This window comes from Hyperolius riggenbachi, chromosome 4 (assembly GCF_040937935.1).
Source record: "Hyperolius riggenbachi isolate aHypRig1 chromosome 4, aHypRig1.pri, whole genome shotgun sequence".
NCBI classification, from domain to species: domain Eukaryota; kingdom Metazoa; phylum Chordata; class Amphibia; order Anura; family Hyperoliidae; genus Hyperolius; species Hyperolius riggenbachi.
In genome coordinates this window covers 120,280,549-120,305,732 of record NC_090649.1, presented here as the reverse complement: position 1 = coordinate 120,305,732, position 25,184 = coordinate 120,280,549, and the positions used below count along the sequence as shown (strand labels likewise).

At 46.0% G+C, this 25,184-nt stretch overlaps 1 protein-coding gene across 1 annotated transcript; it reads left to right on the top strand.

Moving 5' to 3' along the window:
- The first annotated feature begins 5,039 nt into the window (after positions 1 to 5,039).
- Positions 5,040 to 24,405, top strand: RNF168 (ring finger protein 168). The gene is made up of 7 exons (XM_068280463.1): positions 5,040 to 5,192; positions 7,933 to 8,270; positions 9,448 to 9,524; positions 13,684 to 13,863; positions 13,958 to 14,085; positions 17,698 to 17,770; positions 21,537 to 24,405. The coding sequence occupies exons 2-7, from the start codon at positions 7,943 to 7,945 to the stop codon at positions 22,419 to 22,421; spliced, it is 1,671 nt and encodes a 556-aa protein (XP_068136564.1). The 5' UTR covers positions 5,040 to 5,192; positions 7,933 to 7,942; the 3' UTR covers positions 22,422 to 24,405.
- The last annotated feature ends 779 nt before the right edge of the window (positions 24,406 to 25,184 follow it).

Genomic DNA, 25,184 nt, shown 5'->3' with positions numbered 1-25,184 from the left:
GGGTGGGACGGGTCATTAGCGATTTTTTGAGCTCTGGAGCGCAGTCTAGAGTTGAAAATCTGGTCAAGAGAGGGGAGTGGTTTCCCGATGATTCTCTCCGCTGATCTGATGACCCTCTGCAGTTTGTGTCTGTCGCTGGCGGCGGATCCAGCATACCAGACCAGGATGGAGGAGCAGAGGACAGATTCAATTGTGGCAGTGTAGAAGCTCGTCAGAAGCTCGCGGGCCATACCGAACTTCTTAAGTTGGCGTAGGAAAAATAGCCTCGGCTGGGCTTTTTTCTGGGTTGAGGTAGTGTTGGCTTTCCATGTCAGGTCCTTAGAGATTGTCGTGCCAAGGAGGCGTGCACAGGGGACGTTCTCAACTACCGTGCCGTCAATGCTGATCGGGGGTGGGGTGGTGGCGCGTTTCTTAAAATCGACAATCATATCGACCGTTTTTGTAGTGTTGAGGACCAGCCCGTTCTCCCTACACCAGTGGCAAATTCTGTCAATCTGCTGGCGATACTCCTGCTCATCATTACCCGAGATGAGGCCAACGATGGTGGTGTCGTCGGCGAACTTGAGGACTTTGACGGAGTCCGCAGTGGACCTGCAATTGTTAGTGTATAGGGAGAATAGGAACGGCGACAGTACGCAACCTTGGGGGGCTCCTGTATTGGTGGTCCTTGGTTGGGAGATGATAGTGTCCAGCTTGACGGCCTGGGATCTATTACTTAGGAAGTCCGTGATCCAGAGGCGGAGGGTGGGGTGGACTCCGAGGGCAGCGAGATTTTCCTGAAGTATTAGGGGGCTGATGGTATTAAACGCCGAGCTAAAGTCGAGTAGAAGGATCCTGGTGCATGAGTCAGGTCTGTCCAGGTGTTCATTTACAAGCTCCAGGCAGATATTTATGGTGTCGTCAGTAGACCTGTTTGCTCTATATGCAAACTGAAACGGGTCCAGCAGGGACTCGGTCGATTGCTTGAGGAAAGGCAAAACCAAGCTTTCAAAGGCTTTCATGATGACTGAGGTGAGAGCCACCGGCCTGAAATTGTTGAGGTCTGAGACACCCTGTTTTTTGGGGACCGGGATGATTGTGGACCTCTTGAAGCAAGCAGGGACCCTGCCTTCCTGGATGGACTTGGTGAAGATGGATGAGAGAATGGGAGCAAGCTGCTGTGCGCAGGTTTTCAGACAGGGTGGTGACACTCCATCTGGGCCTGAGGCTTTCCTTGCCTTAATCCTTGACAGGTGTTTCCTGACGTCATCCTCATACACCGCTAGGGGGGGTGGGCTTGCATGTGGGGGTTCTAAGTCAGAGGAGGTGGCCAGAGGCTCTGGGGACCTTGCTGGATTCTCAAATCTGCAATAGAACTCGCTGAGGTTCTCAGCGAGCTCGGTGCTGGGAGTTGCATGCTGCGGAGGGGGCTTGTAGTTCGTGGCAGCCTTGAGACCCTTCCAGACAGTTCGTGGCAGCCTTGAGACCCTTCCAGACAGTTCGTGTGTCTCTTGAGGAGAGGTTCTGTTCCAGTTTTACAGCGTAGTTCTTTTTGGCGGCCCTCAGTTCCTTGTTTAGGGTGTTTTTTGCCCTCCTATACTCCTCCTGGTTGCCAGACTTGAACGCCAGTTCTTTGCTTCAGCGCAGATGCCGAAGTTTATTTGAGAACCAAGGTTTGTCATTCGGGTAGTGTTTGCGGATTTTTGTTGGTACACACTGCTCCTCGCAAAAGCTGATGTACGAGGATACAACGTCTGCCCACTCATCTAAGTTCGGTGTTTCCAGAGCCTTCCAGTTCGTGCAGTCGAAGCAGGCTTGAAGTTGTTGTTTAGCCTCCTCCGACCAGACTTTGCTGGATCTTAGGACTGGTTTTGCGGTTTCCAGGCGTCTCCTGTAGGTGGGTATCAGGTGAATGATGCAGTGGTCCGATGAGCCCAGTGCAGCTCGCGGGGTTGCCTTGTAGGCATCTTTCAGGACCGTATAGCAGTGGTCCAGAGTGTTGGCGTTCCTGGTGGGGCAGGTGACGTGCTGGTGGTAGCGCGGAAGTTCATGGCGTAGGTTGGCTTTGTTGAAGTCCCCTAAGATAATGAATAACGAGTCCGGAAGGGACAACTCCCACTGTGTGATGGTGTCGCTGAGCACGCTTTGGGCCGTTTTGACATCAGCGTCAGGAGGAATGTACACCCCAACAAGGACGTAGGAGGAAAATTCCCTGGGTGAGTATACGGGTCTGCAGTTAACCAGAAGGAGTTCCAGATCAGGGGAGCATCTCTTGGCAAGAACAGAGGTGTTGGGGCACCAGGCAGAGCTGATGTAGAAGCAGATGCCACCCCCTTTTCTTTTCCCTGAGAGTGCGCTGTCGCGATCTGCCCGGATGATGCTGAAGCCATGGAGATGGAGGGCACTGTCGGGGATGTTGTCGTGCAGCCATGATTCTGTGAAGCAGAGGACTGGGGTGTTGCAGGGAAGTTCCATCTTGCTACTGAGGAGCCGCAGTTCGTCCAACTTGTTTGGGAGAGAGCAGACATTTGCCAGGAGGACAGCGGGGATGGCTGATCGCAGTCCTTTCCTTTTCAGTCTCGCATGGGCTCCGGCACGACAGCCTCTCCGTCGCTGGCCCCAGCGGGGCCCTGACCCAGGGGCAGTGATTTTTTGGACATGGCTCCAGACAGAGTCAAACAGGAATCTGTCCTCTGGGTGCAGGGCTGCGCTAGGCTCCCATTTTAGGAGCTGTGGTCTGGTGTAGGTGATGCGTGTGAGTTGAGGGGGCATGGGTGTAGAGTCGACTCGCGGTCGCTGTGGTCCCAATCGATAATTGTTCAGCCAGTAGTCGTGCCCTACAGTCCCTCCTGTGAGCCGCACAAAAACAGAGGGCCACTTATACCAGGCTACCTATACTGGGGGCACCTATACCTAGCTACCTGTACTGGAGGCACCTATACTTGACTACCTATACTTGGGGCACCTATACCCAGCTATATATACTGGAGGCACCTAAACTTGGCTACCTATACTAGGGAAACCTATACCTGGCTATCTCTACTAGGGGCACCTATACCTGGCTATCATACTGGAGGGGGGGATGGGTGAAGGAGTGTGGCCCATCTAGCTACCAGACTGGGTGGGGAGGGGGAAACCCATATGGCTACTATAGGTGTAGGTAGTAGCACATTATTTAATGTAGCGATGGGGGGGGGGGGGGTGCGTCCAAATTCCGCATTAGGACCCAAGGTCTGTAGCTACGCCAATGGGATGACTGATCGTCCGATTTGATCGTATTATCGATCGGAAACCATTCTTTGGCCCGGCTAACGTTAGGAAAGCTGCAAACCAATCCGATCAGATTCATGGAATCGATCCAAAAAACAGATTGATTCCATTAATCTAATTGAATTGCATAGCAGCTTTCCATCCGAATTGGACCATCAATTCTCCAGAGAGTAGTATCATTAATAAGCACTTTAACATTAACCATTTTCGCCTTTTGCGTCCCAAAGGTTGCTCTAATGCTGCTGCGTGCTCCCGTGCGCGATCACACCCGTGCCCGTGCGCTCCCGTTAGCCCGGAGATCAATGAATGGGAACACAGAAAGAACACAGAAGCCGCACTTCTGAAGAAAAAAAAACATTTCCCATCCTCCATTCACATTCTGTAAGCAAAAGCGATCACTTACTGGAGTAAAAAAAATAATTTTTGACTGTGGCCAAATAGTAAAACTATATCTACATACATTTTTTTTTTTAATAAATACAATTTATTACATTTAAAATTAACTGTTTACCCTCCCCCCCCCACTCCCACAAAAATACCCAAATAACTGTTTTAATAAAAAAATACCATAAATAAATTAAAAACAACAACAACATAAATAGTTACCTAAGGCTCTGAACTTTTTTAATATGAATGAGAAGATTGTATATTACTAATTTTTTTTTAATTATAGGCTTGTAAATAGTGATGGTCGCAAAACTGAAAAAATGCACCTTTATTTTCAAATTAAATATTGGCGCCATACATTGTGATAGGCGCATCATTTAAATTGTGTAATAACCAGGACAATTGGGCAAATAAAATACATGGATTTTAATTATGGTAGCACGCATAATTGTAAAGCTATAATGGCTGAAAACTGAGAAATAATATTTTTTTCCACTTTTTTTTTTCTTTTTATATTTCCGTTAATTTAGAAAAAACAAGATATAGATCAACTCATAGTGATGAGTAGTGATAAAGTTATTGGCGAATGAATGGGAGGTGAAAATTGCTCTGATGCATAAGGTGAAAAATGACTTAAAGAGACTCTGTAACATTAAAAACATCCCCTGGGGGGTACTCACCTCGGGTGGGGGAAGCCTCCGGATCCTAATGAGGCTTCCCACGCCGTCCTCTGTCCCACGGGGGTCTCTCCGCAGCCCTCCGAACAGCCGGCGACTGTGCCGACTGTCATTTCAATATTTACCTTTGCTGGCTCCAGCGGGGGCGCTGTGGCGGCTTTCCATTCCGAACTACACGGAAATACCCGATCTCATTCGGGTCCGCTCTACTGCGCAGGCGCAGGAGACTTGCGCCTGCGCAGTAGAGCGGACCCGACGGCGATCGGGTATTTCCGTGTAGTTCGGAATGGAAAGCCGTCAGAGCGCCTGCGCAGGAGCCAGGAAGGTAAATAATGACGTCACCGCTGCCCGGACTCCACGGAGGGCTGCAGCGAGACCCCTGACGGATGGAGGACGGCGTGGGAAGCCTCATTAGGATCCGGAGGCTTCCCCCACCCGAGGTGAGTACCCCCCAGGGGATATTTTTATGTTACAGTTCCTCTTTAAGGCTAAAGTGGTTAATGTAGCTTTTTTTTTGTTTGTTACATTACTCTTTATTAGACTAAATGTAAGTGTTAGAGGCGCAATCATCATATATTTATTACACACACACAAAGTAACTACAGACAATACTACTCTGGGAGAAGGCTGGTCTCCGGTAATATGGCCGCTGAGGCGCTACAATAATGTAGGACTCTGGCTGTAATAAGAGGATACGGCGGTAGATCGCCCTCTAGTGACAGGAAGCGAGCAGGCGCGAATGAGTTGAGGAGATTAATTGCTGTCATTGGTTTCGCATTGGCGCCAGATTGCTGAGGAGACGAGCGGTTTCCGGGGAGTCCCTGCTGACTTTCCCGCTCAGGATCGGGATGTCCCGGCCTCCCAGCGCAGCATCGAGGGGTGAGGAGGGATATCTCGGGGTGTGGGGAGTCCTGCGATGTGCTGCTCTGTGTGGAGACATGTACAGGCACGTCTGTGACAGCAGGGGAGCCATGTCTGCAATCTATTGCATTGTTTACGTGTGGGATGGCTTCTCACACCTCAGTATTTGCCTTCATTTACAACTTGTCATTTCATTGCTACGGTGTGGTGTTTTATGCTGAAGCGTGGATCAGTAATGCAATGTACTTCATTGGCTGATTTTACTTCTCCCATGCTCAGTGTTTGTGGTGTAAGTTTATAATTAAGCTGCACAGAAATTTGGGTGTAGGGTAAAGCCGCTAAACGGCTCACCCTGCTCCTGCAAAAGTCCCGGTGGCGTTAATTACTATTCCCCCTCCAGGTCGCTTTGGACAGTAGGGATAGACTTAAAGGAAAACTTAAGTCAACTATAAAAAATGAGATTTACTCACCTGGGGCTTCCCTCAGCCCCCAGCAGCCGATCAGTGCCCTCGCAGCCCCGCTCAGATGCTCCTGCACCCGCCGGCGAACACTTCCGGTTTGGCCGTCACCGGCTGACAGGCATGGGAACGCGAGTGATTCTTCGCGTTCCCAGCCTGTATATCGCCCCCTATGCTGCTATTGCGGCCAGCTGGTAGCAATAGCAGCATAGGGGGCGATATACAGGCTGGGAACGCGAAGAATCACTCGCGTTCCCATGCCTGTCGGCCGGTGACGGCCAAACCGGAAGTGTTCGCCGGCGGGTGCAGGAGCATCTGAGCGGGGCTGCGAGGGCACGAAATGCTGCTGGGGGCTGAGGGGAGCCCTAGGTGAGTAAATCTCATTTTTTTATAGTTGACTTAAGTTTTCCTTTAATTCGGCTGCCAGCTATTGCTGGTGGCCAAATTATGCTGTTTTTATAGGAATTTGGGCTCTGGAATTACTGTCTGAGTGCCGCTTTAGCCTCAGTTCCTATTACAGGCTATGGCAGCGTGGGCTGCGTCTAAATCTCCGGTGCTGTTTTTAGTTGCTTCGTTTGTGTGGCGGTAGCAGCATTTCGGTAGATAGGCTCACTAGAGCGTTCTCAGTGGCTTTCTAGAAATCTAGGGTTTGCCGTCCATATTTTGGCAATGTGTGCGGGAGGCAGACACGCACGACATCAGAAGTGCATAGACTGCACCGTCTGATGTTCCCACTGCATGCATTCCGGACCAGTGCAGTCCGCAAACGCATGCTGCACGGATTTTTTTGCTCAAACGCATGGCTGTCCCATTCACTACAGTGAATGGGAATCGGCCACGCAACACATGCAAACGCAGATGACGTGCAATCGTATGCGTTGTGTTCCGATCGCACAGCCATCTCCGTTTGATAATGTGAACGAGGCCTAAAGATTTCACAACCAGTGAAACATTTCAGAATGTAAATCGGGTAGAGGAAAGATTTTACAATGGGCAAACACTGACTAAGTAATCGATAACTTAACCCGTTGGGGACCGGCTGCCTAACCTCCCTTAAGACCAGGTAATTTACATGTGGGAGGGCAGATTTGGGGGGGGGGGGGTGTCAGGCAGCAGGATCCCTAGTCTAGCTAGCTGGGCATGGTGTCCCCCTTGTAGCCAGGTGTCGGATGGCTCCTGATCACTGAGGGGAGATGTCAGCTGTCACATAACAGCTTAATCTTCCCTCTCGGGTGCGCTGATCGCGTCGGGAGGAAAAATGACAGGTGGCGTAAATCCTATGCCGCATCAGGCTTAGACAGCCACAAGTGCAGCGTAAGATTTACATGCGGCGGTCCCCAAAAGTGTAATATTGTAAAGAATAAGCAATTTTAGGAATTTGTTATTTACACTACAGTTCCTCTTTAACCGGACTGCTGGGCGGCAGTGATTGAAATCTGTCTTCTTTGGGAACTGGTAGGTCTTGTTCACACCTAGGGCGATTTGCGCTTTTTTTTGAGTGCTGGCGACTTTGAAAAATGCCCTAAAATACCTTGTGCAATGAATCCATATGGGATAGTTCATATCAGCGCGCTTTGTCTGCTTTCTGTTCACAAAAGCGCTGCATGTACTATTTTCGGGGTGATTTTTCTACAATGGAAGGTATAGGAAAAACGCAAATGGCTCACAACGTTTTTTTTCTTATACGGCCATTGCGTTTGCGCTTTAAAAATAAATGCATTGTATTTTTCTTTTCCGGGTCAAAGAGTTCACTTCCTGACTGATATCAGGAAGTGAAAAAAACAGTATCGTTCTGCAAAAGCGCTTACAAAAGCACTTTGCACAAAATTGTACTGTGCAATGGAGTGCTGGGGGGGGGGAAACCCTCAAAACAAAGCCTTATTCCTGCCAGGGCATAGATTTCAATCACTCTCGCACTTCGCGCCGCTCTGTCATCGCTGCAACTCGATGCCATGCTGACAGGAGAGCTCCGTGTACCAATCAGGAGCTGACTCCATTGGCTTATGGCCCCGTAAAAATAGAGCCAATCAAGATCTTACATTCTGGGCAGGGAGCCAGCCAGTACAGGGTCTTGCATAAGTATACAGCTGCATGCAAGCACAGATGTAAAACAGATTTTTAATTCTGAAGATGCAGTGTAACAAAAAAAAACTTTTTGCTTGCACTGCAGATCATTTGTACTTTTTAGAATTTTTCCAATTTAGCTCGGCTTGAAATTTGCAGACCAAATGAGTTTAATTGTTTTGTTATAGAAAAGTGTATTCCTGACCTTGTCTTGTTTATCACTTCCTGCTCTGCAGATGATGAATAATGCGCAACTCCAGCATGCCAAAGAAATTGCAGTACCCTTTATCACGCTCAGAATGCCTGTGTGCAATCTGCCGGGAGATCTTGTTGGAGCCGGTGACCCTGCCATGCGATCACACACTGTGCCTCCCATGTTTCCAGATGACAGTGGAGAAGGCCAGCCTGTGCTGCCCTTTCTGTAGACTGCGGGTCTCCTCCTGGGCACGGCACAGCACTCGTTCAGGGACTCTAGTTAACCAGGAACTGTGGGACTTTATCCAGCGTCAGTACCCAGAGGACTGCAAGCGCCGGGCGAGTGGGTTGGAAACTGAGGATGACGAATTTGAAGATGGTGAGTCTTCCCTTCCCCCCCCCCCTTATTGCTAATTCTATAATTCTATACCTTCTTTTAAAAAAAGAAAGGAGACTATAAGTGGCAAGTGCATTGTATGCATCGTGATATGCAGGGCTGTGGAGTCGGTACAAAAATCTTCCGTCTCCGACTCCTCAGTTTAGGAAACCACCAACTCCGAATACCCAGAATAGCTCCGACTCCTTACTCTTATATTTACCAGGGCTGTGGATTTTGTACAAATTCATCCGACTCCTACTCCTCAGTTTATGAAATCGCCGACTCCGGGTACCCAAAATTGCTCCAACTCCACAGCCCTGGTGACAAGTGCACATTTCTACATGTTTATGCAATGTGAAAAATTATAAAATGTAAAATACATGTGTACGTTTGGAGTTGTACATTTCTCCCAGAGTAAAATGCAGTATACATTACTTTTCTCCTATGTTGCTGTCACTTACAGTAGGCAGTAAAGTTCTGACAGGTTTTGGACTAGTTCATCTCCTCATGGGGGATTCTCAGTATCTTTATTTATTTTAATACAAGTTTGTACAAGCGCTTAATGTATCCGCATTGCTTAGAATGAGCTGTGGAGGAATGTACCATTAGGATAGGTGCAGTAATTTATTATCTGTAGGTGTGCTGCACATGGAGTGTCACCGCTGATGTGTAAATGAAATCTTGTCATGGAGCGGCACCCTGACTGGTTTGCTCACGCTGACAAGTTTAGGCCTGTGACCCACCAATCCATTGACTGATAGTATAACAGTGATTATTTGGCAGCTAAAGGTAGTGATTTGATGAAAGCTGCACCAGCCGCTTTTCACATTGAGTGAGGAAGGCTCTGCAAGTTTTGCATGTATCCTGCATGTGTATTTTAAGCTGGTAAATCATCCCTGCTGTTTTTCATCCTGTCAGTCTGGTTCATTGCCTCTGCACACCAGCTTTTGCCTTTCAGTCTTGCATTCCACAGACTTGGCAGCACTGCCTCGGATACAAGAGCTAGTTATGTCACCTAACTTCACAGGGAATCCCTCCTCAGCTATTTGTGTGTGACCTTTGCACACTATACAAAATTAAAACAAATTTGTTTTTTAGGAGTCAAGCATTAAGCAATAAATCTAGTTCCGTAACATATTTTTTTTTTTATTTATTTATTTATTTTTTTGTCTTTTAGGCTTTACGCCTTTTCCAACTCTGCAACTGTGTGAGCCAGGGGAAATAAGGCAAGAATATGAGGCTGAAATCAGTAAGGTAAGATGAATTTCTAGTAGACAAGAGGCTTGTTATTGATGTTTGCTGGGGGGCTTTTTCTCTGACGGGGCTGTGGAGTCAGTACAAAAATCATCCAACTCCGACTCCTCAGTTTATGAAACCTCCGACTCCAGGTACCCAAAATGGCTCAGACTCCTTAGTCTAATACAGGGATGTCAAACTAAAATACAAAGTGGGCCAAAACTAAACGCTGGGACCTAGTCGTGGGCCAACCTCAAAGTCTAGTGGCTGCCCTCCCTTATAAAGTTCCCTGGTGTCTTGTGGCTTTCCTTCCTCCCCTATAGAGTTCCCTCGTGTCTAATGCCTCTTTCCTCCCCTATACAGTCCGTGGGCGGCTAGTGACCACCCTCTCTTGCCTATAAAGCTACCTGGTGTTCAGTGCTTTCCCCCTCCCTTCCCATATGGCTTCCCTGGTGATCTAGGGCTTTACCTCCAATATAGCATCCCCAGTGGTCTAGAGTGGACTAAACATAATACAAACTGGGGAAACCACTCAAGGGCCAAATTTATTTGCTCTGAGGGCCAGATTTGGCCCGTGGGTCGCAGTGTGACATATATGGTCTAATACTTACCAGGGCTGTGGATTTGGTCTGAAAATTATCCGACTCCTTAGTTTATGAAACTATCCACTCCAGGAACCCAAAATTGCTCCAACTCCACAGCCCTGCTTTCTCATTACCGTTTTCTTGGTGATAGCACAAGTGATTTTTGTTACCTGGAGATATATGCAAAGGTGGACAATTTGGGCGACCTTGGGCCGCCATACTCTGTAATGTGAATTGCGGCTAAGCTGCGCCTAGACAGTAATTTGGGCGCCATCAAAAGATGGAACAGAAATTATTTTAAAAACGGTGTCATTTGGCCGCCAGCAATAGCTGGAAGCCGAATAACATCATTCCCCTGAGTCCATGGCGGCATGGAGGGGTAATGGTAATAAATGCCGCCAGGTCTTGCAGGAGCAGGGTGAGCAATTTTTCAGTGTTACCCTGCCCACAAACTTCTCAGCACCATTTTTGCATGAAAGCCCTTGAGATATATGCAAAGGTTTGGATGCAACCGACCGATGTGGATCAGTTTCTGCAGTGGGTGAAGGAAGAAACTGGAAGAGGGTGATTTGCAGTGGAATGATTTAGATAACCATTGAGGTTATATATGATCACCTGGCTGCTAAATTTCTCTGCTTGGATATAATGGAATATCAGCATAGGGAAGAGCAAGGAACCAGAAACCTCCACATAATACGCACCAAATGTTATATTCCAGCATTGTAATTTAATGGGAACCTGAAGTAATTGGAATACGGAGGCTGCCTTTTTCATTGCCTTGTAGGTTATGCTGAACTTTTGGCTTTAGTTGTTTGGGTCATACACCTGCAGCCTACTGGGTGCAATGAGTCCAAAGAGTCAGGCGAGAGCCAAAGCATCTAACCTGCATGCTCATTCTGGGGCAAGTTATTTAACCACTTCATGACAAAGAACATATATACGTCCATTGTATTTGTGGCCAATGCACCACCAGTTTGTTAATAAATGTGGCACATGTGGTATCGTTTTAACCATGACGAGTTGTAGAATACATTTTGGTGTGTCTTACAGCTTGGACCCCCGTCACATAAAAAATAGGTAGGGACAAACTCAATCAAAACATAAAAATTAATGTTCAAAATTGTGATCAAACTTGAAAAAGTTGTAAGAAAACTACCAGAGACATATGTGGTAACATTTTAACTGTGATAAGTAGTAGAATAGAGTTTAGACAGTTTTAGGGTTGAGGCCCACGTCTTGTGTATTCTTTTTAGTCACAAACTGAATCAAAAGCAGTTAAATTTTCGCACATTTTGTACAAAAATAAGACTTGTAAAATGATAGTTACAGAATATATATATATATATATATATATATATATATATATATATATATATATATATATATATATATATATATATATATATATATATATATATATATATATATATATATATATATATATATATATATATATATATATATATATATATAATTTTATTATTATGTTATCTAAGGAGCGTGGCTTTTTAAATATGTTTGCCATGAGGGTTTATTACTATTATTTTTGTAAATCAGGTCTTGTAATCATCGTTAGTGTATGAGAGAGAAAAAAAAAATGAAAGAACAGAAAAAGACACCTTTCTTTCCAAATACAATAATGTCACCATACATTGTGCTAGGAACAAAATCTAAATGTTTTAATAACCAGGATGAATATGCAAATAACATTTGTGGGTTTAACTTATATTTAGCACTGTTTATTGTAAAGCTATACTGACTGTAAATGAAGAAATAGTGTTTTGTTTTTTTTTCTATTTTTTTCCCTTTAAAATGTATAGAAAATAAGGTAATTACTAAACAAAATTATCACATGCTAAACAGGGCTGTGGAGTCGGTCCAAAAATCCTCCGACTCCTCAGTTTAGGATTCCACCGACTCCGACTCCTCTAATTTGCATATTACAATTTTGTTGATTAAAAGTATGTAACATGAAATTCGTCTCTTAACTGCCAACTCTTAGGAATTTTACAAGACAACTGAAGTGAGAAGGATATGTAGACTACTATATTTATTCCCTTTAGACTAAAACTAGTCCTTGGTAAGAGTACTTGTAAAAGGTACAAACCGGAACAAAGAACATCTATCAGGCCCTAGGCAATGTAAGTGTGGGTACATGTAAGAATGATGTGCAGGTACTCTGCAGGGGAATGAGGAGATTGTAAACAGACAACACCTCTGTGTTCAACGTGCACAGCATTCTCAGTGGATTCCCTGCAGCTCTGTGGGGAGTGCATATGTAGAGTATAGTACTACTGTGTAACAAAGTAAACCTGAGACAGATGAAAAGTAAAGTTTTATACATACCTGGGGCTTCCTCCAGCCGCCTTCAGGATAATCAGTCCCTCGTTGTCCTCCTCCACCACCTGGATCTTCTGCTATGAGTCCAGGTACTTGAGCCAGTCAGGCGTAGTGCGCATGCACACACTCCGCCGCCAGGAGCATACTACACCTGTGCAGCACTATTGCGCAGGTGCAGAATGTTCCTGGCTGTGGGAGCGGCATGCGGCCGGACAGCGCTGACTGGCTGAATTACCAGGACTCATAGCAGAAGATCCGGGTAGTGGAGGACAGCGAGGGACTGATTAGCCTGAAGGGGGCTGGAGGAAGCCCCAGGTATGTATAAAACTTTACTTTTCATCCGTCTCAGTTACCCTTTAATTTGTTGTCACCAAACCAAATTTTAATAACATATCACATTATTTGATTTCATCAGCAAAGGGAGTGCATACATTTGCATAAATCAGCATCCGTGCAGAATTATTTCCATCTCGTTGACCATCTCTATTAGTGACACGGCTACACATCAGGCTTTATTCTTACAGCATAGATGTTATTTAGTATATATGAGATTCCTGTGTACACATCATATATACAGTCACAATCAGATATGTATATCTGACCTTAAAAATACGGGGACTGCTTTATTGAAGCAGCACAAGTAACTCATTTTGATTGGTTTATTTCATTTTTGTGGACTAAGCACAGCTATTACTGTATATATACATTATTTTTAATGACCATTATCTGAGAAATAGAACATTTTATCATATTTTCTATTTTAATTACAGTTACAAATTCATTAGGAGTCGGAGTCGGTGCATTTTTTCCCGACTCCGACTCCAGGCACCCAAAATTGTCCGACTCCACGACTCCGACTCCACAGCCCTGATGCTAAACGCCTAATTTGTCCTGAAAAAAACCAATATATAGATAATTTAGGTGTAATAAGTAGTAATAAAGTTATTGGTGAATGAATGAGAGCTTCGCTGATATGTGAAAGTTGCTCTCGTCCTGTGGTTAAAGTATTAGAGGCAGAGCATTAGCATAGCAGTCAGGCAACTGACATTGTTTATTACAGAATATGAATCAAGCATTAAATGCAATATACAAGTTGATGCTTTTTGAATAATGTATTTGCTTATAGGAGCGTACTGAACCCCAGTGTGTGGCAATGCACTAAAGGCACAATTCATTTTATGGACCCCCTATACTCTTGACATATTTTAGTTCCGGATTGTAAGCATGGGGATAATTTGTATGATTCTGATTAGATTGAGGCTGAGCGACTCAGAATAGAGGAGGAAGAACGGAAGGCAAGTGAGGACTACATAAAGAAACTTTTGGCGGAGGAAGAGGAGGAGCAACGATTGGCTCTGGAACGCGCACAGAGGGACCTGGAAGAGCAGCTGAAGAAGGATGAGGAGCTGGCCTGGATGCTCAACAGCAACCTGGTACATTATGGGTGAAGGGTTGCTGGCTGCCATTATTCATCTGCTCATGTGTCGTCTCTTCATATGTATCGCTTTCATACTTTTTTCTTCATAGAATGAGTCCAAAGCGTCTTCAGGTACTCCATCTCCTGAGACTTCTCCTGTAAATCTGAGTAAGACTTTCAATGCAAAGTCATCCAAGAGTATTAAGGGCAAAGCGAGTCAGTCTGGAGATATTGAGAGGTGAGGAAAGATGCATGAATAACCTAAAGCCCCAGAACTGAAAAGAATATGTAGTAGCAGAATGTACCGTATTTCGCGCCGTATAAGACGCTCCGGCATATAAGACGCACCTAGGTATAGAGGGCAAAAACCAGAGTAAAAAATTATATATACTAAACCTGGTGCGTCCATAATCCAGGAGAGTCTTGTACATGTTAACCCTCAAATGTTGTCCTCCTGTGTCCCATTGTCTCCCCATGTGTCCTCTGTGTCCCTCATACATGCCCCATGTGTCCCCCATGCCTGCCCTATGTGTCCTCTGTGTCCCCCATGCCTGCCCCATGTGCCTGTGTCCCCATGTGTCACCTATGCATGCCTCATGTGTCCCTCATGCCTGCCCCATGTGCCTTTGTCCCCCATGTGTTCCCTGTGTCACCCATGCCTGCCGTGTCCTCTGTGTCCCTCATGCCTGCCCCATGTGCCTGTGTCCCCGTGTGTGTGTAAATTGTGGCTGCACCCGATGTATGCCTCTGCCCGCTCCCTATGCCTGTAATGTGTCCGGCGTGTGTAACAAGTTCCCTCCCGCTGTGTGGCTGATCTCTGCGTGCCCCCGCTAGTGTATAATATGCCCGCTCCCCCGCCTGCCTTATCTCCCTCCCCCATGTGGTTGCTGGCCCCCCTCCCCCCCCCCCCCGGGTGTTAATCTGCAGCGGCTTACCTCTCCGCCATGCCCGCGAGGATTGGAGACCTCCTTCACAGCCGCGCATCTCGCTCTAGTGATCGGCATGTGGTGATTGCGTCATTATCACATGCCGATCACTAGAGCGAGATGCGCGGCTGTGAAGAAGGTCTCCAATCCTCGCGGGCATGGCGGAGAGGTAAGCCGCTGCAGATTAACACCCGGGGGGGCCAGCAACCACATGGGGGAGGGAGATAAGGCAGGCGGGGGAGCGGGCATATTATACACTAGCGGGGGCACGCAGAGATCAGCCACACAGCGGGAGGGAACTTGTTACACACGCCGGACACATTACAGGCATGGGGAGCGGGCAGAGGCAACGGTCGGGTGCAGCCACACAGGCAGGGAATTCCCGACGTGGCGGCGGGTCGCGGTCCGTATCGGCGGGCGTTTTCCAAGTCGGGAATTCCCTGCCTTTGCCGTATAAGACGCAGGGACTTTTCCCCCCTATTTTTGGGGGAGAAAAAGTGCGTCTTATACGGCGAAAAATACGGTATTTACAGGAACTCTGATTAGTTAGTGCAGTGTGACTGAATCCATTGGAATAACACAATCTGTTTTTGCTGGATGTGCAGCACCCCAGTGTGAAAGGGGTCTAACAAGTTGGTGCTTTGAAGTGAACCCGAGGTGAAAATAAACTGATGAGATAAACAATTTATAGTTATCCTACTAAAAATGACTGAGTATCCTAGGCTTTTCTTTTATATTGAAACACTTGCAAAGTAAGTTGAATGTTTTACTGTCTCTAATCAGTGGCAGCCTAATACGTGTCCCAGAGTTAGTAAAAGGTCAATAGTTCATGTATTTTATCTCTCCCTGTCCTCAGAAGTTGTATTCTGCCAGGAGAACTTTTATGGCTGTAATTTGCTTATCAGTGATGTTTACTATATTCCCACACAAGGTACCGAGAAACCAGAAGCTGTCACTTGCATGCCTAAAAATTAACTTTTTCAGGCAGCAAAATAAGTTAAACAGCCTGGTTATTATGTTTTGTACTGTACATACACATGTTTATCTCATAATGTCAAATATCACCTCGTGTAAACTTTTTAATTCTGCTGATGAATTGCACACTGTGTTGCTTTTAGTTGCTGTGTGAAATTAAAACCCAACTAATGGCTAAGATTGACACAAAGTAAGGCTAGTGCTGGTGAGCTCAGCAGTGAGTTGTTGTTTTCCATAGTGTAGGGGATATGTCGCCTTTTAGCTGCCCCAGCACCTGTCTGTCAGTTTAGAGCAGCCTTTCTCAAACTTTTTACTGTGGAGGAACCCCTGCAAATAAGTTTTTTTTGATCTCGAGGAAGCCCTGTATTTATTTTGCAGGAGGCATGGTCTTTAAAAGTAGGCAAAAAACGAATCGCGATCGAAGCGCCGTAGTAAAAAAAGGCAGAGGCGTAGCTAGGGTTTTCAGCGCCCGGGGACAAAGACTATTAATGCGCCCCCTAAGGTGAAGGGTCGTGACCAAATGTGGGCGTGGTTATGGGTGCTCCACATTTGGTCACGCCCCTTCAAATGTACATGGAGGTTAGCAGGCTCACGCTCACCCACCCTCCCTCAGTATGTACCTTCCAGCATGTTCCAAGACAAATTCAGCAATCATGAGCCCCCCCCCATCAAGACAATTTCCGCAATCATGAGTAAACATGAGGCCCCCAACATGACCAACTCAGCAATCATGAGGCCCCCAACAAGACAAATTCAGCAGTCATGAGGCACATAAATAGACAGCATTTCACATAAATAGGCAGAATGCCCCCTTAATATGGTAGACACCTCTCACCTGGCAGCAGTTCCCCAAAATACACTCAATCTGACAGCAGTGCTTCCCCAAAAATAGGTAGCCCCAGGTCTATAGGTGTCCCCAGAATAGGTGGCCAGCAGTATAGATGTCCCCAGAACAGGTAGCCAGGGGTAGAGATGTCCACAGAACAGGTAGCCAGGGGTATATGTGCCCAGAGTAGGTAGCCAGGGGTATATATGCCCAGAGTAGGTAGCCAGGGGTATATATGCCCAGAGTAGGTAGCCAGGGGTATATGTGCCCAGAGTAGGTAGCCAGGGGTATATGTGCCCAGAGTAGGTAGCCAGGGGTATATGTGCCCAGAGTAGGTAGCCAGGTCAGGTGTCCCCCTCCCCAGCAGGAGGGGAGCAGCGCAGAGAAGAGCTGCTCTCCCTTCCTCGCTGTCCCCTCCAATGTCCGGGTGGCTGGCAGCGGCGGGCGGAACTTACCTCCGTCTCGTCGCAGCGCCGGATGGATCTGCCACTACTCTGGTCTGGTCCAGACCAGAGCAGCGGCTGCGCACCCGAACTTCCGCCCGGCGCTGGAGCGAGACGGAGGTGAGTTCCGCCCGCCGCTGCCAGCCAAGAGCCACCCGGACATTGGAGGGGACAGCGAGGGAGGGAGAGAGCACCTAAGGTGAGGGAAGGAGGGGGGATATGGCCCCCCTTCCCCACCGTCCGCACAGCTCTCTCTCTTCTCTGCGCTGCTCCCCTCCGCCGCCAAAAAAAAAAAAAAAAATAAATAAAAAAAAACCCGCAGCTCAGCCAGGCGGAGGGCGCCCTTGGGGACCAGGCGCCCCGGGGCACTTGTCCTACCCCGACCCCCCCCCCCCCCTAGCTCCGCGCCTGAAAAAAGGGCAATGCGATTTACATGTTATCGCGGTGCTCTAGCGATTAGAAAAATGGCTGCGATGCACTTTTTAAATCGCCTCAATTAGGGCAACAGATTGGCAAGAGCTGGAGGGATGCTGTAACCCAACTACAGTATGGAAAATGACAGGGTATGACAGATGAAACATATAATGCAGAGCAGAACCAATGCACCTCAGTCTTGCTGTCTCTGAGCTTAGCACATTGGCATGCGTGCATTATATTTGTTTTTTTTTTCTTTCCTTTAGGTTCCTGTCTCCAGTGTCTGTGAAAGTGGTTCATATTGAACAATCTCGTCATGTCGCAGATGGATATACACTGGTAAATTTTCCTACAGCTTTCAGTTTAAATAAGAATAAAGCTATTATTAAAGCGGAACTGAAGATCGCATTAAAACAAAGTGTTTCACTTACCTGGACCTTCTGCCAGCGCATACATTTGAAATCGGCGCCGGTAGACTTGGGCGCAGGATACAGCCGGTATATGGCTGATCCTGCTTCTGCACAAGTCCGGGCCGTGTTAATTACTATTCCCCCTCCAGGCCGCCATGGATAGTGGGGAATGATATAATTCGGCTTACAGCTATTGCTGGAGGCCGAATTATTGTGTTTTAAAAGCAACTTTGGCTCTGTCTTCTGACTGTGCCGACGTTACTCACTGAGCGACGCTATAGCTGTAATTGTTGTTACAGTCTATGGTGGCGCCAACTACGCCCAAATCTACCTGCGCTGAAAAGCACTGCTCCGACTGCCAGCCCCTTGCAGCCTTCCTGTCCCGCGCTGGTCCTCCACGATCCTCCGTTCTCCCAACGCTAGCTAGTTTCATTTCTGCCAACTTGCAAGTCGACCGCAACTGCGCCTGGGCAACGCGTATCTTTCTTCACATTCCTGCCTGCAATGCTATCCGGCGTTAATGGCGGGACGTTATTGCAGGCAGGAACGTGAAGAAATATACGCGTTGCCTGGGGTGCGCAGTTGCCGTCAACTTACAAGTCAGCGGTAACGAAACCAACTGGCAGCAGGAGAACGGTATAGCCTAAAGTGGGAGCACCACTTTGCAGCATATATAGCCTGCCAAAGCTCCAGTGCTGCCAGTAATGTGTGGCTAGGACTAGCCTGTTTACTTGTCAAAATACAAGGCAAGTGAGTTTAAAGAAAAGTTGAATGCGCTGAAGAACAAAGGCCATCCAGAAAACGTAGACTCCATTTTTCTAAAATGTCTATTTGACACAAAGGATAAAAAAAACCTGGACAAGGTTATCTTACTGTGAAAGATCCAGCGAAACCTTGGCAGCAATATTGCCAACAATGCTTAGCACGGCATGTCTTACAAGTCAAGTAGTGTTAATGATTTATGTAGTGCCATCATCTTCCAAAGATTATGTAGCATAAAATTCCCTCTTGCTTTGTTCCTTCACATGACTTAGGGTGAAAAACCTTGGTAGCAATACAAACAATCGTATTTAGAGACCCTGAAGCGAGTGTAACAGCATGTGATTACCGTAAAGCACTATAGATAGTGCTAAACCGCCGCATTCCCGCGGCAAAATGAGGGGTTTATACTGCCAAATCCCCTCTCCTAACTCCGGGGAGCGCTTCTTGATGAGGCAGAGCTTATGGCTGTAGCTCTGCCTCTCAGCACGTCAAACCCCGCTGATCGCTGCCTCTCAATCTTCCTTCACTGAGGGGCGGGGAAGAGCCGGCGATTGACACGCATGCAGGCAAAACTGCAGCCGTACGCTCTGCCTCCATGAGCGGCAAAGGCAACGACCAAGAAAGTTGTGGATTTTGCAGATGGGGATTTAGGAGGTATAAACAACTCGTTTTTTTTGCGGCTGGGATGCGGTGGTTTAGCACTATCTATAGTGATTTACATACAGTAATCACATTCTGTTACTCACTTCAGAGTCTCTTTAAACATATTCTGTGAAAAAAAAAAATTAAAAAAAATGGTAATACTTATGGGATAATTCTCACATTTCATGGAAGCATGTTGCTATTTGCTGTTGACCAAGCTGGAAAATCATTGGCCAATGCTATTGTTGACTCTGCAGTTGTGCTGCTCATCCTCCCCCCCCCCCCCCCCCCCCTTTCCATACAACAGAGTAAGCTGCCCAAAAGATAGGGTTATATATAAACTTCCTATATAGTGACAAGCATGGAAATACATTTCAGCTTTGGATTACAGCCCAAACAATCAATGTAGAATACACACCAAATTAATCCTGGCCATCCTTGCCCCTGGCGTTCTAGTCGGGCTCCTTGATCTGGAAGACCTCAAGTCGGGCATCCCTATTATAACCATCGCCATAGTGACTGTAAGCTCATGTAGGCAGTGCCTTGGTTTCCTCTGCCTGCATCAGCTTCTTATTTGAGGATGATGGAAATGGAAGAAATGTCACAGGAATCATGGCTTCTAGGAAGAGAGGGCAAACCATTGAAAAGAGTCTTATTTTCATTGGTGGCTGCTGACGCTCCTTGCCTTTCTTGTTTATTGCTTCTCCCTAGGCAGTGTGTTGCTGGTACCACTGTGTCCACTTTAACCAGTTTGTGTTCCGTGGTTTTAACCCCTTAAGATTCCTGACATGTTTGACACTTTTTAGCTGTGTCACTGTTCATACAGCAGTAACATCTTAATTACTTATACCATCATAGTGGTATATACTGTATCTTGTTGTTTTTCAGTACAATCTAGGCTTTCTTTGTATACTTTTATTTTATTGTTTGGGAAAATATGAGGCGTTAATACAGAAAAGACACTCCCGACCCAACCCCCAACCTTCCCAATTTTCACATGACATGTCCCACAGTTGTAAAACTCATTAAAAATGAATTATTTGGCCCTTCCCGGTTAAAATGATACCCCATATGTCATATGTTACTAGCGGAGTGTGTGGCGGAACATCATCCCCAGCCTGCACGTCTGTATCGATCGGATGCGTTCGCTAGGGCAACAGTGTGAGGGGCCATAGTGCTGTACAGATGCATTGCTCGGCAATGGCAGAATGATACATCTGTAGAACATTGGGGCTCCAAACTTTTGCCCCAACGATCGCATCTGATGGTGGTAGTCATTAAAAGTTTTTTTATAAACAGATCTAGGTAATGCAGGGGTTAACAATGGGTTAATAGGCTAGCATGGGGTTAAAACTTAAAGAGACTCTGGTAGTCTCCTGAAAACCATCTTTTTATTTAAAAAATGTGTTTAACATGTTAGCCCTACCTAAACCGCCGCATCCCCACCGCTGTAATCTAACCCCCCTAACTCCCCAGGGGGCAATTCGGGTAGCGCCTCCGTGAGAGGCAGAGCTTTCAGCTGCAGCTCTGCCTCTCAACGCGTCTGTCAGCCCGGATCACTGCCTCTCCCCCGCCCCTCTCAGTCTTCCTTCACTGAGAGGAATGGGGGAGAGGCGGAGATCCGCCGCTGATAGACGGGCATGGAGGCAGAGCGGCGGCTCATAGCTCTGCCTCCAACAGCAGCAAAATCCACGACCAAGAAAGTAGTGGATTTTGCGGGGGAGGGGGGGAGTTGGGGGGGGGGGGGGGATTTAGTTAGATTTCAGCGGCGGAGATGCGGCCTTTTAGGTAGGGCTAACATGTTAAACACATTCAGGCTTCAGTGTCTCTTTAGCTGGGGATAAATCACTTTTTATTTTATTAGGGACACGTCACTTTATTTTGTCACTTTTTTAACATTTTTTTTTTTTTTTTTTTAATTGCCTGGATTTAGTGAATGATTATTGCTAGCAACAATCATTCACTTTTAACACAGGATCGCACACGAGCGTGCCCAATCATGTGCATACAAGGCGGTGGCTATGTTTAATGCAGGATGTAGAATTCCTGAACTAAGCAGTTAATTTACCTGAAGTTTGAGTGGCCTGTGTATAGCTTGCATATACCACACAACCTAAATTAATGTCCAGCGCTGCGTAATATGTTGGCGCTTTATAAATACAATAAATAATAACTGAGCATAGTGAATTTTTTTTTTAACTTCAAGCTACATTGATGGGATTGTTTTATATTATGCTGCTATTTGACGTGTGTTTCTAATAACGACTGCTTCTAATGTATTTTATTGACAGCACATAAACGACAGTGTGGAACATGCTGCGTCTCTGCTGGAGGATTCAGATGACGATGCAATGCCCACGCTCTCCCCTCAGTTTTCTACTGTCAAGGGAGGTTCTTTGCAAGGATCAGATACAGAACTGCAGCTGCCTGACCTAACTGAAAATTATCCTATTGGTAGAAGTGCCACACAGTCAGCAGGATTGTTTACTAAACATGTAAGTCAAAGGATGGGAAATGACTCCTGTATTAGTATATCCTCTACGGAGCTCTCGCCTCCAAGGTGTTCCACGTCCCAGGACCACTATAGAAGATGGCGAAAAAATTCTGAAGACAGCAGTATTTGCAGTACTCCCACACACCTACACAAAACAACACTTAAAAGAACTCTGGCTTCCTCTGGAGATGAAGACCATGTAAATGAAAAGAGGCCAAAGATGTCTTCACTGGATAACAGTACAGAGCTCGGATCTCGTACAGAAAAACTAAAGGAGCTTGAAGAAAATCTGCATGAAAGGAAACTGCAGGAGGAACAGGACAGACTTCTGGCTCTGCAGTTGCAGAAACTTTTGGACAAAGAGCAGAAACAAGTCAGCAGACAGAAGGGTTCTCCAGATGAGTATAAGCTGAGACCTAAAAGAACGCCGCAGGAGCCTTCAGAGACTGAATCACAGGAAAAGGCATCTTCGAAGTGCAACACTAAGGGCTCTGAAAGTGGAGATTCCCCTGATGAAAACAAAAAGCCTGCCCCTCCAAAATGTGCACCATCCCGACCAGCTTCTGGAAGGACAAGAAAAGCCTCTGAGCTGTCCTCATCACCTCATGGGGGAAAAATCTTAAAGCCGAGTAACAAGCAGCAAACTATATTAGACATGTTCCAAAGAAGTAAAGGAAACTAAATCTGGAGCAAAGGCATGTTTACTCATAAACTTGCTTCTGATTGGATACTTGCCTTTGAGGCAAGGCACTGACTCCCGTAGAGCCTTTCTGGTCCTCTCTCTGTGCTCTTGTTCAACCTATATGCCCTGTTGAAAATGTGAACCTTCAGGACTCCTTGGCATGCTTTGAAAGTACCCTTGTCCCCGAGTAATTCTGTAGATGGGGCATCCTTACTGCACATGCACAACAAGCCAGAACTTGCACATGCACAGTAGAGATCCACTCATCTTCGAAAATACTTTAGATTGCGAGTACTTCCGAAACCTACATGAGGCATCCAAAATGGTTATTTGACAGAGCTGCTTGCACAAATTCACAGGGGCACAGCGGTCGAATGAGGACATGGAGCGGACCCGGAAGGCTCTATGGGGCCAGAACCTTCCATCATCTTCACTATTTTTTTTTTTTTCCCTTAAAGTGGACTTGAGCTCTTACACAGGACAGAAGGAAAACGGAGAGAAATGCACCCTGTATGTATTTAGAGAGTTTAGCCTGTCTAATCCCCCCCCTCCTCTGTGTCTAATCACAAGGTGTGTCCCATAGCAGAGATGGCAGATAAGCTCATTTGAAAGCGCAGGATGTTAATAATCTGTCTGCTTTCATGAAAGCAGGAAGTAGAAACAGTGCAGATTTTATTTTAGGATTTGTATCAGTTGTAACAAAGAATTGTTTTTGTTTAAAGGTTATGCTGTTGCATATCTCTTAAAACAGAGAGGAAGTTCTGAGTTCAGGTCTGCTTTAAATTTGTTCAGGTCTTACTTATATGCAAGATGTTGCTGCTTTTAAATTACAGTGGCATTGTTTATAATTCAGGGAAATGGCACTTAAAACTGGAATGGAACTACAGTCACCACATGTACTGTCTACACTGAATATTGAGTACTCTATCGTAAAAATGTTACTGCAATAGCGGTGTTTTTGTTCGCTAACACCATTTTGGTTTCATTTCCTCCTTTCTCTCTCTCCCCCCCCCCCCCCCCCAACACCACCTATCCAGCTTGTATAAGTGCCTACTTAAGTGTACTACAGGAACAAGCCACATTGCTTCCAGAGTTTCTCTCCAATTAAGAATGCATGCATGCATGATCTGGACTGTACAAAAAAAATGGACAGAAGCTGCTGCCACTGTAAGATCACCTGGCTATGATTTTGTTTGTTTAATAAAGACTTGCTTTAGGTTATATAATGAAAGCAAACCTGTAACATGTCCCCCTAAAAAAGTTAGAAACTTGCCCACGTAGTGGGAACCACCTAAATGGTTCATAGGCTTCCATTGTCCTCCTTGACCCAGCTATCGCTGGTAGCCTCTTGTTCACACGCGCTCCATATGAGCAGAGGTACTCTGTGCAGCAACGGTGGCCTCATGGCTTGATCAGGAAGCCTCTACACCAGAGTTCCCCAACCCTGTCCTCAAGGCCCACCTACAGTGCATATTTTGTGAAAAACCACAGAGGTAGTTAATCAACTCTGCTGAGACACCTCACCTGTGCATGTTTGTGGTTTCCTGCAAAACATGTACTGTTGGTGGGCCTTGAGGACAGGATTGGGGAACTCTGCTCTACACCATCCAGAGGCTTCCCTCCACTTAGTTCGATATCTAGGGGGAGGGGGGGGGGGGGCATGTTACAGGTTTGCTTTAACCACTTCATGCCAAGGGCTGAAGAAAACATCCTTGAGTACGTGGACTGAAGTACACTTCCTATTTACACTAAAGGTGCACAAATATAAATGTCCATATTGCAGGAAGTGGTTGAGGGAGGAGAAACCTCCTATATCCGGCAGTGTTGTTGCCTGCGTTTGCTTAGGCTTTAATCTAAGCTTGTCGCTTTATGTGGCCAGATAATTCTATAACAAACGTTACTGAATTAATTTCTGCTGTGTTTCTTGTATTATAAGGGTATTGCTTGGGCATGCATTAAAAAAAGCCATTGTTCACCAACTCTATAGGTTGTCCGATGTGCTATAGTGGCTTTTAGGTGCTCTTTGATTTTGGTTCATCGATAGCAATAAATATGTATGTTTGGTGGGCCTTGGTGCTATATTCCTTATTGAAGGGACGCTTGCATTGTGTGCAAAAACAACGCAGGTATCACATTTTGTTTCCTGGACACAATTGTTTGCAATTTCCCACATTTGATGGAGACGGGCCAATGATTTTCAATGGGCTGTTGCATCTAATGTGAATTTTAAAAAGTGTAAGCTTTTTGCCAGCGATTATGTAGCGATTAGGGATTTTAATTCTAATTTGTCCTTTCAATGTATCATTTATTTATTTTTTTACAGTTTGCAGTACTTTAAAATCACCTTCAAATCGCTATGTGTAGCGATTCATGAGCGATTTTGCCAGCGCTTTAATACATTGGCCTCAATTCACTAAGCAGTTTAGACTAGACTACTGATGGTTTGGTCAGTTGTATCAAAGGGGAATTCACTATTACCAAATGTTTTTAGACCTGGTCTAAACCATTTGGCAATTAGGTCGGTAAAGCAGGGGAAATGATCAAAAGATGCAATTCACAAACAAGTAGCTATTACTGACATCCTTCTCCTTTGAGCTCTCTTCTGCATACAATTAAACTCCTGCATAATTAATTCAAAAGGTTCCATCCTTAAGGTGGCCATACACTTATAGATTAATAGCTAATTCGACCATCAGATTTCTGGCAGATGTCTGTCAAGTCCAATCTGACAGGAATCTATCTAATGTGTGCCACACTCTAGGA